The sequence below is a fragment of the Eptesicus fuscus genome, chromosome 1 (genome assembly GCF_027574615.1).
Source record: "Eptesicus fuscus isolate TK198812 chromosome 1, DD_ASM_mEF_20220401, whole genome shotgun sequence".
Lineage (NCBI taxonomy): Eukaryota > Metazoa > Chordata > Mammalia > Chiroptera > Vespertilionidae > Eptesicus > Eptesicus fuscus.
In genome coordinates this window covers 52,047,198-52,062,948 of record NC_072473.1, presented here as the reverse complement: position 1 = coordinate 52,062,948, position 15,751 = coordinate 52,047,198, and the positions used below count along the sequence as shown (strand labels likewise).

General features: G+C 50.2%; 1 protein-coding gene across 1 annotated transcript; it reads left to right on the top strand.

Moving 5' to 3' along the window:
- Positions 1-8,517: 8,517 nt before the first annotated feature.
- Positions 8,518-9,614, top strand: P2RY4 (pyrimidinergic receptor P2Y4). The gene is given in 2 exon segments (XM_054716398.1): positions 8,518-9,565; positions 9,568-9,614. Coding segments are annotated over 2 exon segments (1,095 nt in total).
- Positions 9,615-15,751: the final 6,137 nt, after the last annotated feature.

The window sequence follows — 15,751 nt, the reverse complement described above, 5'->3', positions numbered from 1 at the left end:
ACTCCGCCGCCCCCGCAGGCCGCCCGGCCCGGGACGCTGGGGACGCCGCCGCAGCGGCGGCGCCCGGAGCCCGGCGGCCTCCCAGCATCTGTCCCCGCCACGCAGCCCCCGCGCGCCTGGTCCCGCGGGCCGCGCGCCCCGCACACCGGACGGAGGCCCGGGCGCCCTCTCCGTGCACCTCCCGGCGGCGCTAGACTTCAGTAGAGTTGACTGAATTCAAGGGATTAAAAAGTATAAATTGGGGGGACGCCGCGGCGGCGACGTCCGGAACACGGTGATGGCGGTGCCTGGAGCTCGGCGGCCGCCCAGCGCCCGTCCCAGCCGCGCAGCCCTCGCGCACCTGGTTCCGCGGGACGCGCGCACCGCGCACCGGACGGAGGCCCGGGCGCCCTTTCCGTGCACCTCCCGGCGGCGCTAGACTAAAGTAGAGTTGACTGAATTCAAGGGATTAAAAAGTATAAATTGGGGGGGCGCCGCGGCGACGACGTCCGGAACACGGTGATGGCGGTGCCTGGAGCTCGGCGGCCGCCCAGCGCCCGTCCCAGCCGCGCAGCCCTCGCGCGCCTGGTTCCGCGGGACGCGCGCACCGCGCACCGGACGGAGGCCCGGGCGCCCTTTCCGTGCACCTCCCGGCGGCGCTAGACTTCAGTAGAGTTGACTGAATTCAAGGGATTAAAAAGTATAACTTGGGGGGACGCCGCGGCGGCGACGTCCGGAACGCGGTGATGGCGGTGCCTGGAGCTCGGCGGCCGCCCAGCGCCCGTCCCAGCCGCGCAGCCCTCGTGCGCCTGGTTCCGCGGGACGCGCGCACCGCGCACCGGACGGAGGCCCGGGCGCCCTTTCCCTGCACCTCCCGGCGGCGCTAGACTTCAGTAGAGTTGACTGAAATGAAGGGATTAAGAAGTACAAATTGAGAAGTTTGAAAAAGATGGCGGCGGAGGTTAAAGGCTGTTCTGTTGCCTCGCACCCAGCGAAATCGGAGGGGATGAGGTGTGGAGGTGCGTGGGTCTGGCTGGTGGCGGGGGAAAGGGGCTTTTGTTCCAAACCTAAGGGAGATTAGCTCTCCATCACCCTGAAACCCATCTTCTGGCGAACCCCGGGAGACCCAGATGCCTGCGGGGAGAGGCGGGACTCTTGCAGAGGTGCGCCCAGCAATCAGTGTTTGCTGCGCTGGAGTGCGGAACGAGGGGACTTAGATACATGGAAGGCAGAAGGACCAGACTCACAGCCATCGAGGCTCGCCGCACCATGGCCTGTTGGCGCCCTGAGACCCCGCCCCGCCCTGGGACCCGCCCCGCATGTTTTGAAGACCTGCCCCGCAAGTCTTGCAGGCACACCTGCGCCCCAAGCAATGGCTTATGCATGTGGGTGGCCTGCCCTCTGGCAGCGGACCAGATGATCTGCTGTTCTAGTCGGACTGCTCCAGGGCCACTCAGACAGGAGGAAGAAACTACAGTTTTTGCTGTAATCCTTGCTGAGTGCCTAAGGCAGTAGCTGATCTACACCCCATTGGAGACCCAGAAACGAGGGCATCTAGTGGTCTGTGGGAGATGACACCAGATTTCAACCACGTGCATAAGGGACACATTCAACGGGAATATTCAGTGAGCGCCAAAGCTTTGCTGCACCAAGACCCGGCCCATAAACGTGTCTCCTGCACAGCAACTCTTCCTTTATAGACAAAGAGAGCCCCCCCAGTGACACCAACAACAATCAAGACTTAACTATACAAAGGAGGACCAAGATGGAGGCATAGGGCGGAAGCCTGATTGTTGCCTACCACAACAACTTTGAGACTACGACAAGAGAGCAGAGCAGACACCATCCAAGACCACCATAGGGCTGGCTGAGTAGATGCTCTACAACTAGAATAAAAGAGGGGTATGTGGGATGATGCTGATGCCGGTGACCCAAAGACCACAATTTAAGAACTACAGCTCAGGCGACACAAAAGAACTATGGCTCAGGCGATACAACAGCGGCCTGGAACGTGCTCGGCGCAGTTCCCCCGGCGGTCTCCGGCTGAGGGGACGGCTCCACTGGCAGCCAAGCACGGACAGACGAGCCCCTATGAGACATGGGGTGGGAGACTCCGCGCTTGCTGACCTCTGAGTCCGTCAAGAATCTCAACGCCCCGGAAGCGGCCAGGTGCGCATGCTCGGCGACCGGCCACCTATGCAGACCCAAGGGCCGACGCAGCGACGCCAGACTGGCCCACCGCCATGCACCGGGTGCACCGGAACTTCGCCGAGCCGCCGCCCGACGAGTTCTGCAGCAGCCATACTGGAGCTCTGGAAGGATGGCCAGGGGAATTGCTGAGGGGGGATTGACCGGCAGGAATTGGGATTGGGAAGACGGGGCCCCGCTGAGACCCGGGTGCGGGCGGGGTTGCGCGCCTCTGGACTCGGGTGTGGTCACACGCCTCTGGGTATAAGTGAGGCCTCACGTCCCTGGGTCTAGGTGAGGCCACATGCCCCTGGGTCCAGGTGAGGCCGGACTCCGGGTCCAGGTGAGGCCAAGTGCCCCTGGACCCGGATGACACTGGACCCCATGCCCGGGCGAGGCCAAGCGCCCCTGGGTCTGGGAGAGCCCACACACCCCTGGGTCCAGGCGAGACCATGTGTCCCTGGATCCGGGTGAGGCTGCGTGCACCTAGGCCCGGGTGAGCCCAAGTGGCCCTGGGTCTGGGAGAGGCCAAGCGTCCCTGGGTGCGGGTGAGACCATGTGTCCCTGGATCCGGGTGAGGCCTCGTGCACCTAGGCCCGGGTGAGGCCACGTGCCCCGGGGTCTGGGAGAGGCCAAGCGTCCCTGGGTCCGGGCGAGACCATGCGTCCCTGGATCCGGATGAGGCCTCGTGCACCTAGGCCCGGGTGAGCCCAAGTGGCCCTGGGTCTGGGAGAGGCCAAGCGTCCCTGGGTCCGGGTGAGACCATGTGTCCCTGGATCCGGGTGAGGCCTCGTGCACCTAGGCCCGGGTGAGCCCAAGTGGCCCTGGGTCTGGGAGAGGCCAAGCGTCCCTGGGTCCGGGTGAGACCATGTGTCCCTGGATCCGGGTGAGGCCTCGTGCACCTAGGCCCGGGTGAGCCCAAGTGGCCCTGGGTCTGGGAGAGGCCAAGCATCCCTGGGTCCGGGTGAGACCATGTGTCCCAGGATCCGGGTGAGGCCTCGTGCACCTAGGCCCGGGTGAGCCCAAGTGGCCCTGGGTCTGGGAGAGGCCAAGCGTCCCTGGGTCCGGGTGAGACCAGGTGTCCCTGGATCCGGGTGAGGCCTCGTGCACCTAGGCCCGGGTGAGCCCAAGTGGCCCTGGGTCTGGGAGAGGCCAAGCGTCCCTGGGTCCGGGTGAGACCATGTGTCCCTGGATCCGGGTGAGGCCTCGTGCACCTAGGCCCGGGTGAGCCCAAGTGGCCCTGGGTCTGGGAGAGGCCAAGCGTCCCTGGGTCCGGGTGAGACCATGTGTCCCTGGATCCGGGTGAGGCCTCGTGCACCTAGGCCCGGGTGAGCCCAAGAGGCCCTGGGTCTGGGAGAGGCCAAGCGTCCCTGGGTCCGGGTGAGACCATGTGTCCCTGGATCCGGATGAGGCCTCGTGCACCTAGGCCTGGGTGAGCCCAAGTGGCCCTGGGTCTGGGAGTGGCCAAACGTTCCTGGGTCTGGGTGTGACCATGTGTCCCTGGATCCGAGTGAGGCCTCGTGAACCTAGGCCCGGGTGAGGCCACGTGCCCCTGGGTCTGGGAGAGGCCAAGCGTCCCTGGGTCCGGGTGAGACCATGCGACCCTGGATCCGGACGAGGCCTCGTGCACCTAGGCCCGGGTGAGCCCAAGTGGCCCAGGGTCTGGGAGAGGCCAAGCGTCCCTGGGTCCGGGAGAGACCATGTGTCCCTGGATCCAGGTGAGGCCTTGTGCAACTAAGCCCGGGTGAGGCCACGTGCCCCTGGGTCTGGGAGAGGCCAAGTGTCCTTGGGTACGGGTGAAGCCAGATCCTGGGTCCGGGTGAGGCCGTGCGCCCCTGGATCCATCCGGGTGAGGCTGGGTCCCAGGCCCGGGTGAGACCACGCGCCCCTTGGATATGGGTAAGGCCACGTGCCCCTTAGTCCAGGTGACGCCGTGCCCCTGGGATCGGCCGAGACCAAACCAGAGGGAGTCAGACCTCCATTACCACCATTTGTCCACCATCCAGAGCTGAGGGGTCAGTGCTGACATGTACACATAAGGAACTACTGGACATCGAAATTGGGTCTCAAAAGAACTGTTGGTCCAGGGGGAAGCTCGCTACAGATTGATTCATTTGCCTGTCAGCATAACTATTATTGCTCGTTCACATTCAGTTCTTATTAGTATATATCTAGTGACATTTGATCTCGTTCATCTAGAGGAAATGATGAACAACATAGACTGAGGAACAAGAACAGAACCAGAAGCAAGGAGGCATCGATCGGACTATCGGGCCTCAGAGGGAGGATACGGGAGGGTATGGGGAGGGTGGGGGGAGGGGGAGAGTTCAACCAAAGGACCTGTATGCATGCATATAAGCCTACCCAATGGTTAAGTTCAACAGGGGATTGGGGCATGCGTGGGGAGAGGGGTGGGATGGGAATGGGGGGATGAGGACAAATATGTGACACCTTAATCAATAAAGAAATTAAAAAAAAAAAAAGAAATCTTATTTAATAAAGAGGGAATATGCTAATTGACTGTCACGCCCTCAAAGATGGTGGTGCCCACAGTCACAAGATGGCGGCGCCCAGTCCGTCCAGCCCCCCAGCTGCCCAGGGCCAGCCCGAGGCTCAGGTAACGAAGGCTGGCAAAGGCATGTGCTACCGGCAGTGGCAGCAGCAGAAGTGTGATAGGGCGTCACCTTCCCCTGATCGCCGGGTCACCTCCCACCCCTGAGGACTCCTGGACTGTGAGAGGGGGCAGGCTGGGCTGAGGGACCCCCCCTCCAGTGCATGAATTTTCATGCACTGAGCCTCTAGTAAAATATAATAGGAATGTGAGATTAATTTTGATTAGAGAAAGATCTGTATGCTGGTGTCTCATATGTCAATATAATTATTCATAACTTCTAAGTTAAATCTTGAGAGTGGATGTTGAGAGAGAGAGGAGAAATGGGGGGGCGTGGCGAAAGGGGAAGAGAGAAGAAAGGAGGAGATTAGAAAAGGGGAGTGGAGAGAGGCTTTCCGAATAAGCCTTGGGGAAGGGTCCCACTTGGGGAAAGGAGGACAATAAGGAACCAGGGAAGGAGTCTGAAGGAATAGCCACAGGAACAGGAGAACCAGAGTAATCCCCAAATCACAGTTACAAAAGTGAGGAAGAGTTTCACAGAAGAGAGCAAGTCTGGACAGCAGCATTGCATAAGGCACAAATAATTTCTTCTGGCCTCTGTAACTTTAGCAGAAGCTAGCTGCTGATTGGGGAACTTTGGAAGAGGTCTTTTCCTGAAGTAGCCACTGGGTGGTAGTGGTGGCAGCAGTGGCAGCTGTAGCTGTTTCCAGTAGAAACCTAGCAGAGTTAAGCCAGTTTGAAGCTGTGGGAACCAGGAGCTGGCTTAGTCTAGGGCAACCCTAGTATAGTGGATATTGGACTGACCCTTTGGGTGTATGCCATGCCTCAAATCACACTTGTCCACTGAAGTGGCCATCTCCATCCCTGGGAGCAAAGTAATGATACAAAATATTTTATGGATTAAGCAGCATTTTATGGTTTACAAAGTGCTTTCACACCTATTAATCAATTCAATGTGCAGGAAACCCTAAATGGTTGTTATTATTATCCCCATTTCACTGGTGAGGACACTGAGTTACAAAGTGGTGTTCAGGGTCACACAACTCATACAAGGAAGAACAAGAATTTGAATTCAACTCCATCTGGCTCCAAACACCTGATGCAGTATCACCATCTTTTATGCAGTATCACAGCTGTTCAGGACTCAGGCTATAACTGCTTCCTCCATGCAAATACCTTTTATTTGCCCCCTACCATGACACAGAGCAAAGAACTCCACATTTCCCCATCCAGGTTTTTGGGTCTTCCAGGAGTTCTGAATTCTAGATTCTAGAGCCTCTCTTGTAGGCCTGCCTCCTCCTCTCACTTGTAGGATCCAGCTGGGCAGCATTCTTAGGACCTGAAGATCAGGTTCAGAGTCCCCATTGTTTGCCAGTTCCCTTCAGAGTGGATTCTGCTCTAGCCTGCTCCCTTTCCCCAAGCACTACCCACTTTATCCTCAGAGGCCTTCAGGCCCAGAGCTTGCCTCCTATGCCTAAGACCTCCATGATCACTAAGACTGTAGTTAGCCCCAAGAGAGCCTAGGGTCCAGAACTCCTGACAACTGGGCATTCCTGGACACATGACTCTCAAACATCTAGGCTTTATCTGCTATATTCAGACCAGTATTGCCTGTAGTGATAGAGAGAGATGAGTTGGTGTGTAGGAAGGGATGGAGTCTGTAAGGGAGTTGGCTAGCATATGTGGGGAGGAGAGAACTGCCTCCTGGCCATCTCCTCTGACATAAAGTAATAAACATCTTGAAATATTGACAGGCTGAACATTGAACTCCCTATCTTTCCTCTTACAGCCGTCAATAACTCCATCTCTGTCAACATTAACTCATTCTTCCAGTTGCTCAGGCCAGAAATCTTGTAGTCATTATTGACTCATCATCCCTTTTTCACACACCCCACATCAGGAAATCTGGTATCTACTTTGAAAATCTAGCCATAATCTGACCACTTTGCACCACTTTCACCAGCCTGGTTCACCATCATCTCTATTGGCAACAGCCTCGGAACTGGTCTGCCTCCTGTGTCCCCAGCCCTGCAGTCTATTCTCAACCTGGAGCTAGCCAGTGATTCTTCTGAAGGGTACATCAGATCCCGACAGTTGTCTCTTCTAAGCCCTACATGGCTTCCTATTCACTGAAAGTAAAAGCCAAGGAGTCCTCGCAATGGCTTCCAATGACCTTCATGATCTGGCCCCTGCCAAAATCTCTGACCTCATTTCTATGTTTCCCCTTCCTCACAACCACCTGGTCTTTATTCAAAAGTCACCTTAATATTTAAAACAGCAATCCTCTCTTCCTTCAGCATTCCCTTTTCCTCCTTTAGTTTTTCTCTATAATAATGATAAAAATCTATATATTTTACTTGTTAATTTTATCTTTTCCCTCCCGCTAGTGTGTAAGCTTCATTAGAGTAGAAGTTTTTGTCTGTTCTGTTTACTAGAGTTGGGCCAAGTACATAGTTATCTCTCAGGAAATATTTGCTTATCCATCTGTGGTTTATGGCCAGTGGCTTAGAGAGGTGACTAAGCATAGTAATTAAGTACATGGATGCTAGAGCCTGATTCAAGGGCAGGCCTGCTTGGATTCAAATCTTAGTTCTACCATGAATTAACAAAATACTTAAACTCTCTGTGCTTTAGTTTTCTCATCAGCAAAATAGGGACGATAATATTACCCACTTCAATAGAGAGCCTGGGGGCCATTAATAAGTGTAAAGCACTTAGTGCCTTGCACAAAGAAGGTGCTACATAAGCATTTGCTATAATCATATGCACATGGAGTTAAGATTTATATGAGAAGCTTAGATTTTATAAAATCTTTCAGTGTGTTATCTTGTAGTTGCCCATGTTAACATTTATTTATCATGTTTCTGCTCACTTACACAGAATGTATGATCATCTTGTAGTTTTATTTAACTCAAGTGGCCGGGCTCTTTATCTGTTAACTTAGACGTTTCCTTGTGTACTCTCTCCTACAGTCATTTAGAAGCTGTTAAATAGTAATCTCGCTGGGCCTCTTTTGCAATCTATATAGTGAGTGGGTTGGACTAGATAATCTTGATGGGCCTTTCTTGCTCTGACAGTCTCCCAGGACAGGAAGAGGGACAGGCCCCACCCCAACCCTGCCCCCAGGAACAGGCCCTCTGGCTGCCAAGGAGAAGGGTGACAGAGTCATCTGGGCTCAGCTTCAAGGGGACCAGGTAGGAGACCTGCCAAGTTTCTTGGGTAAGAGTGGTGATGGGGTTCCTGGGCTGGACCAGGCGTCAGAAGTAACTGTAGTGCAAAGATACTGGGAGCAGGGTGAGAGGAGAGGTGAAGTTCCCTAATGGAGAGATGTTCTCTTCACAGGGACACAGCTGCTGTGATGATCTAGGAGGTAATTAGAGGTTGGGCATCTTCTTACATTGGAGAGTCCTAGTAGGCCTCTACCCACTTCAGCTAGCCAAGCTCTGGAAGACAGAGTCAGCCCTAGAATGAGAACAACCCCAAAAAACTGACTGTCTTCCCAGCACTGCCTACTACTCACCACTCTCCTGGCTGGACCAAGAGATTTCGGGCAGGGGCCCAGCTGGCCTGGGTTACATCCAGATTTACTCTTCTCAGCTCAGCTCCCACTAATGCTTCAACCATTGCCCTCCCTGTTCTCTCCCTTCCCCTCCCCCCCCCCCCCAGATCAGGGCTGGGGGTAGGAGGGACAGGGAAATACAATACCCTCACTTCTGCCTTTTTCACCTCTAGGAGGGACCATGGCCAGTGCAGAATCCTCACTGCTCACAACCCCAGGGCCCAACTCAGATCCTGGCAACAGTGAGGTGGAGCTGGACTGCTGGTTTGATGAAGAGTTCAAGTTCATCCTGCTGCCTGTGAGCTACGCAGTTGTTTTTGTGCTGGGTCTAGTCCTCAATGCTCCAACCCTCTGGCTCTTCCTCTTTCACCTCCGACCCTGGGATGCAACGACCACCTACATGTTCCACTTGGCTTTGTCAGACACTTTGTATGTGCTGTCACTGCCCACCCTCATCTACTATTATGCAGCCCGAAATCACTGGCCCTTTGGCACTGAGCTCTGCAAGTTCATCCGCTTCCTTTTCTACTGGAACCTCTACTGCAGTGTCCTTTTCCTCACCTGCATCAGTGTGCACCGCTACCTTGGAATCTGCCATCCCCTGAGAGCAATACGTTGGGGCCGCCCAAGACTCGCAGGCCTTCTCTGCCTGGCAGTTTGGTTGGTTGTAGCCAGCTGTCTTGTGCCCAATCTGTTCTTTGTCACAACCAGCTCCAGGGGGGATACCATCCTGTGCCATGACACCACTCGGCCTGAGGAGTTTGACCACTATGTCCACTTCAGCTCAATAATCATGGGGCTGCTCTTTGGCATACCCTGCGTGGTCACTCTTGTCTGCTATGGGCTCATGGCCCGGCGCCTATATCGGCCTTTGCCAGGGGCTGCCCAGTCATCTTCTCGTCTGCGTTCTCTCCGCACCATTGCAGTGGTTCTGACTGTCTTTGCTGTATGCTTCGTGCCTTTCCACATCACCCGAACCATTTATTACATGGCAAGGCTGTTGGAAGCTGATTGCCAGGTGCTGAACATTGTCAACGTGGTATACAAAGTGACCCGGCCTCTGGCCAGCGCCAATAGCTGCCTGGATCCTGTGCTCTACTTGCTCACTGGGGACAAGTATCGTAGGCAGCTCTGGAAGCTCTGTACTGGTGGCACTCCCCAGCCCCCCAGGGCTGCCTCCTCCCTGGCACTGGTGTCCCTGCCTGAAGGTAGCAGCTACAGGAGGACAGCAAACCCCAGGATAGTGGCTGCCCTACCCCTAGGGCAGATAAATTGTAGCACTGGAAGCCTGGAAGGAAGAGAAAAGGGGGTGAGTGCAGGGCAGAGGTGAGGGATCCTAATGGTGACAACTCATATTGTTGCCTCCTCTTTGTTCCAGGCTCTGGTGAGAGGCCCTCCCTCTGAGGGTTAGGGGGAGCCAGGAAAATCACTTGTGACCCCATCTCTCATAAATCCTTCAGTTGCCCTCTACTTTTTAGCCAAAGGCAGTAGCAGCCACTCTTTCTCCTCTACTTCTTTCTCTTAGTTTTCTGGGGCCATTGGTCCTGTTTCTTGATCCTAGGAGGCTTCCTGGAACCTTTCCCCAGCCTTCCTTTCCCCCACATCCTTGTATAGCATGCGTTACTCTAGTCAGACCAGAGCATTCAACTGGAAGAGTGGAGAAGCTGGAGTAATCTCAGGGTTGACCTGATTTATCTGACGGTGACAGCCAGAATCAGGAGGTAGGGGCACCAGCATGTCACAGATGCCAAGGATCTGACATATGTAGCTCCCATAGCCACTTCCTGGTTTCCCTGTGAGGACAAGATAGTCTGGCCTACTTAGGTGCTGAAATAGGGCACAATCCAAGACAGCCTGCAGGGTTTCCACATTCAGCTGGAGGCATGGCACTGTTGAACTGGTGTGTAGCTGCTAGGTAGAGAGGGAACCCTGAGTCTTACCATGGGCTGGGAATTTTGAAGAACCTCAAGGGCAGGGCCCAATCTGATAAAAGACTTTGGAACAGGAATGGGACAGGACCTCCTTTATGAAGTTTGCTGAGAGTATATTTGACACTTCTGTATGTAATGAAAGGAAGAGGGGAATGGCTCAGAATGGGAGTGAAGATATTTCATGTCTATGGCTGTAAGTTCCAGCATCAAGGGGTAGAGCAGGTTTGTGCAGAGGTTGGGGGTGGTGACAGGGATTGACGTCAGAGCTGGCTGTTCACTGGTTTCTTCCATTTCTCTAGCTCCTGCCCTAGATAAATAATAAACCTGTCACCCATTATTTCAGATCAGGATTTAGGGTTTTGAGGCCAGAGAAGGGCACTGGGACCAGGACAGCTTCCCCTCAGAGTCTCCCATTCAGTCACCCACCCTCTCCCAGCTGCATCTTAGTGCTTAAGGGCTTATGGATATGGGGGGGGGGGAGCGGTTATGGAACTTGGGGAGCTAATTCCCAAGCATTGGGAAGTAGGAGTTTCTGGGCAGGCTTTCATGAGAAGGGTGGAATCACACTTCTAGGAAACCCCTTCTGAAATGGCCTTCCAGCCCATTGGTCTCCTGAGTCTTCAGCCTTCCTTTTCTTTTGCCCCACCCTTGCTGACCTGCCTCTGATCTTTCACTTATCTATTAGATTACTCAGTCTTACTAGTTCTCTCTGGAAAGTAAGGTTGGGACTGGTCTGGAGAAATAAAATGACTTCAATGCCCCCGAGTTCCCTTTTCCATTCTTTTAAATGTGCTCTTTTCCTCCCTAGATATCCAGGACCCAGCTGCTACCTGGGACCCTTTCTTTTAGGAGTAAATGAACTGGCCTTCTTACTAATCTCCCAGCCTCATAGCCACTGCCTAAACTGTTACACAACCTGTTCCTCATCTGTACTCACTTCCTTTTATTCCTACGACCACAGCCTCCTTGTCCATCATCTCTCCTACCCACAAGCCCCACCCATGAAAGCTGCTCTCTCTATCACAACAGACCCAGCCTCCTCCATTTTGACAGTTCATTTAATTCCCATATGCTTAATCGAGACTAACTCCCCAGACTTTGGACTGCCTTTCCTCTCACTCCAACCTTAGTTAAATATCTTGATTTTAACCGTGGGCCAATATTCTCCTCTCTCCTAGACTGTAGGAGACTGCAGATGAAGCCAGAACACAAGTATGGCTTGACCCACTAAAACTTGTCTTGGAATTTCATCTAAACCTCCATGCTTCTTAGTCTGCTGAGTTCCTAATGAACATTCCAGAGGGATTGTTTCCTATCTTTTCCACTTTCTCAAGACATCAATTTCATCCTGCCCTATGATCTCTTAAGATTTACCTTGCCTCCTGGGCCATTGGTCCTGTTTCTTGAGGCTTCATAGAATTGAGAAACTCTAATACCTCAACTTCTTTCTGCTTCATTTAGGATAACTCTAGTTCTATATCCATCCCATCTTTCTCCCTTTCTTCCCTGCAGTCCCAGAATAAGAGGTGGCCTCTTGTTTTTTCTTTTGTGTATATCTTTCCTCATCATTTTCCATCTCTTCCATAACTAATTTCGTTCTGTCTTAAAACACACACACACACACACACACACACACACACACACACACACACACACACCAAAAGCCAACCAAATGAAAATAAAGCATTACCACTGATATCTTAACTCTGCTGTCTCTTCTAGCTATCATTCTATTCATCTTATTCATTTCACTGTCATTTTTAGAAAGAGTACCATAAAACTTGTTTCCTCACCACAAAGTCACCCCTTAACTCTTCTAATTTGGTTTCCTTTCTACACTTTTTTTTTTGTATCTAGAAGAACACAAATTACCTCATAAGCAAGATCTTTAATGATCTTTTTTCTACCTTTATTGTCTTTGACTTCTCTAGGATGCCCTTATTGCATATTTCCTTTAAAATTTTTTGTGTATTTTATTTTTAAAATTTATCTTTATTGCTGAAAGTATTACAGATGTCCCCTTTCCTCCCCTATTGATTCCCTCCACCTCACTCCCGCACCCCCCCACTCCAGGCCTTCACCGCACTATTGTATGTATCCATGGGTTATGCACATATGCATGTAAGTTCTTTGGTTAATCTCTTCCTGCATAAAAACAGCACTAAAAATTCCACTATGACAACATCAAAGGAAATTTTTAAAGAAAATAATCACCTATACTTCGAAGCCCTCAACAATGGCTTTCATTTTTTCATGTTCCATGCTTTTTCAGTTTGTATAATACATACATATTTTATATAAGTATAATCATAGTGTACATATTTTTTGAAATTCTGCAAAAATATTTTATTGTAAATAGTCTCTTTGTGCTACAGTCTTTTCTGTTTATCATTTTCAATGACTGCATGAAATTATATCTATCAGTAAATTATACTTTATTAGACTATTCCCCTATTATTGGACATGTAGGTGACTCCCAATTTTTCTGTGCTTTGAATATCTTAATGCATATGGCTTTTTTCTTCTTTGTAATTCTGTTCCTAGGACAAGTTCTCAGGAGTGGGACTGCCAGATCCAAGAACATGAACGTTTTTATGGATCTTGATTTTCAAAAGGACTGCACAAATCTGCAATGCCACAATGACACATGAGTTTTTCCAGTTCCCTTACAGCTCTAGCATTGGACTTGATAAGAAATCTTTTGGAGTGATTTAAACATTAATTTGTTAATTTCACTGCTTTGGCTACTCATGGGATTGAACACTTTCCCATATGTTTACCATTTGCATTTCCTCTTGTGTTAACTATTTGTTCTTATCCTTCTTCAACTGGCATTTTAGTGGTATTCTTATATATCTAAATATATTCTTTAACATACATATTAACCCTTGTCATAGTTGAGATATTTAATTTCTTCCATTTATTGTAGTACTTTTAATTTTAGTTTCTTATTTTATACCACTGATTTAAAATTTATCTACTTTTATCTCTCTTATTACTTCTTCTCTCTTTGCTGGATTCTCTTTATCCTTTACTCCCTAAAGTGAACAGAATTCCAAGCTCTGTCATAGTTATAGCATTTGGGGATTATTTAACCCCACTGCCCATCAGATCCTTGATTTTTTTTTTTTTTTTGGAGAGAACATATATGCACAAGAATACAACTTAGTTGACTCATAGTCCTTGAGTACCGTAGAAATCTTCCAGGGCCTGAGCACTTCCTCACTTTACAGAGGACAAAACAGGCCCATAGATATGACTTGCCAGTGACTTATCAAATTAATGGCAGAGCAGGTACTAAGTTTCAAGTTTCCTGATTCCCAGAGATCCTTTTATAAGCTTGAAAACTTTCAGGCAACTTCATCTCTTCTCCCTCCCTGTTCCATGAGATTCTGGAATTTCTTTCTTCATCATGTCAATTACAATTTTATGATCCCAGCGCTACCATTCTAATATTGGCTCTTGTCACTTTATCCTTGACTGACAGTCTCAGCCTCCTAATTGATCTTCCTTGCCTCCAGTCTCTCCTCACAAGATTGCATTATATACAATGCATACTGCCGCCAGATGAATTGGCTCAAACACTGATTTCACTCTATTACTCAATACTCTTTCATGGTTCCCCCATGTCTACAAAACAAATTGAAATTCTTTTTTTAAAAAAATACATTTTATTGATTTTTTACAGAGAGGAAGGGAGAGGGATAGAGAGCTAGAAATATCGATGAGAGAGAAACATCGACCAGCTGCCTCCTGCAACCAGGGATGTGCCCGCAACCAATGTACATGCCCTTGACCGGAATCGAACCTGGGACCCTTCAGTCCGCAGACCGATGCTCTATCCACTGAGCCAAGCCAGTTTCGGCCAAATTGAAATTCTTTAGTCAGAAATTCAAGAGGGCTGTTTCAGTCTTATTTTCCATTCTTCCCCAATACAAATCTATCTTCTTCCACTCATTTGATCTCCTCATTCTTTCTGCAAATAAGACTTGCACTTTCCTACCTCTGTACCTTTATTCTTCCTTTGCCCCACACTAGAATGCCTTCCTTTTCTTCTCCCACTGTCTTTTTCCTACTTCATTACCAAGGCCACTTCCTCTTTGAGACCTTCTCTGCAGAATCTCACCCAGTGAACTTTCTGGTCACTCCTATGGTTATTATTATCTATGAGTCATTTGTCACTTTTATTGTCTTTTGCTATCTTATATAATAAAAGGGTAATATGCAAATTGACTGAATGGCGGAATGACCAGTCGCTATGATGCGCACTGACCACCAGGGGGCAGACGCTCAATGCAGGAGCTGCCCCCTGGTGGTCAGTGTACTCCCACAGTGGGAGCACTGCTCAGCCAGAAGCCAGGATGATGACTGGCGAGTGCAGCTGCAGTGGTGGGAGTCAGACATCCCCCGAGGGCTCCCGGGCTGCAAAAGGGCACAGGCTGGGCTGAGGGACCCCCACACCCGAGTGCATGAATGTGGTGCACTGGGTCTCTAGTTATTTATACTATTATCTTGAATTGCTATTTAACTCTTGATGCATGTCTGTTTGGGTTCCCCCCTGTAAACACCTTGACTTACTGTGATAGAAAGAAAAGAGCATAGAACGGAAAGTCAGAAGACCCAAGTTTGAGCCCTGGTTATGGAGTGGGACTCAAGTGTGTGACTTGGGCGAGTCGCTCAGACTCTCTGAGCCACAATTTGATCATCTGTAAAATGAGCATCATAATGTCAGCTTTAAGTATTTCAGATTGTGGCCATCTCTGCAAATTTAGAGATCTAAGCAAATATAAGTAGTTGTTATTATATCATCTCATTTGCTTAATAAATGGTGCTTAATAAATATTTGTTGAATGATTACATGTCAGTAATTCAGTTTAATGTTTCTTCTCCTGGGTATATTCCCATATTAAGGGGCCACAGGAACCCCAAGTGCGCCTTTAGGAACAGTGGGGGTAGGGAGGGCATTGGAAAAATATTTTGAAGAAAAGTAGGACTGTTCAGGATCTCTCACATCCCACTACATTGGCTACTCACTACTTGGCCCACCTGTAAGGCTAGCCTGGAAGTGAAGAAGAGGAGAAGGTGGTACACCTGAACTTTCACTTTCTCCACATTTTCTACTTTTTCATCCCACAATCCCTAACTAGTTAGGCTAAATGCTTCACCTGAGACTCTTCTCCTTCATTGATGGGATGAAGACCAGCATTTTGGTGAAGGAAGTGATGAGGAGTAGTAGAGAGAACAAGCAATTGTTGTCAGATAACCAGACTTGGCTTTGAATCATTGATGTTCAGTTTCTTAATCTCTCTGGGATTCAGTTTTCTCATTGGTAAATTGGGGATAATAATAGGTCTTTGGCAGGGCTGTTGTGAAGTGTTAATGGAATAATAAATGAATAAACATTACTTATAGTGCCTGTGCATGGAAACCTCTTTTCAACAGTTCTCAACTTTAGTGTAGCTGGACAAGGAATCAGAATTCTAG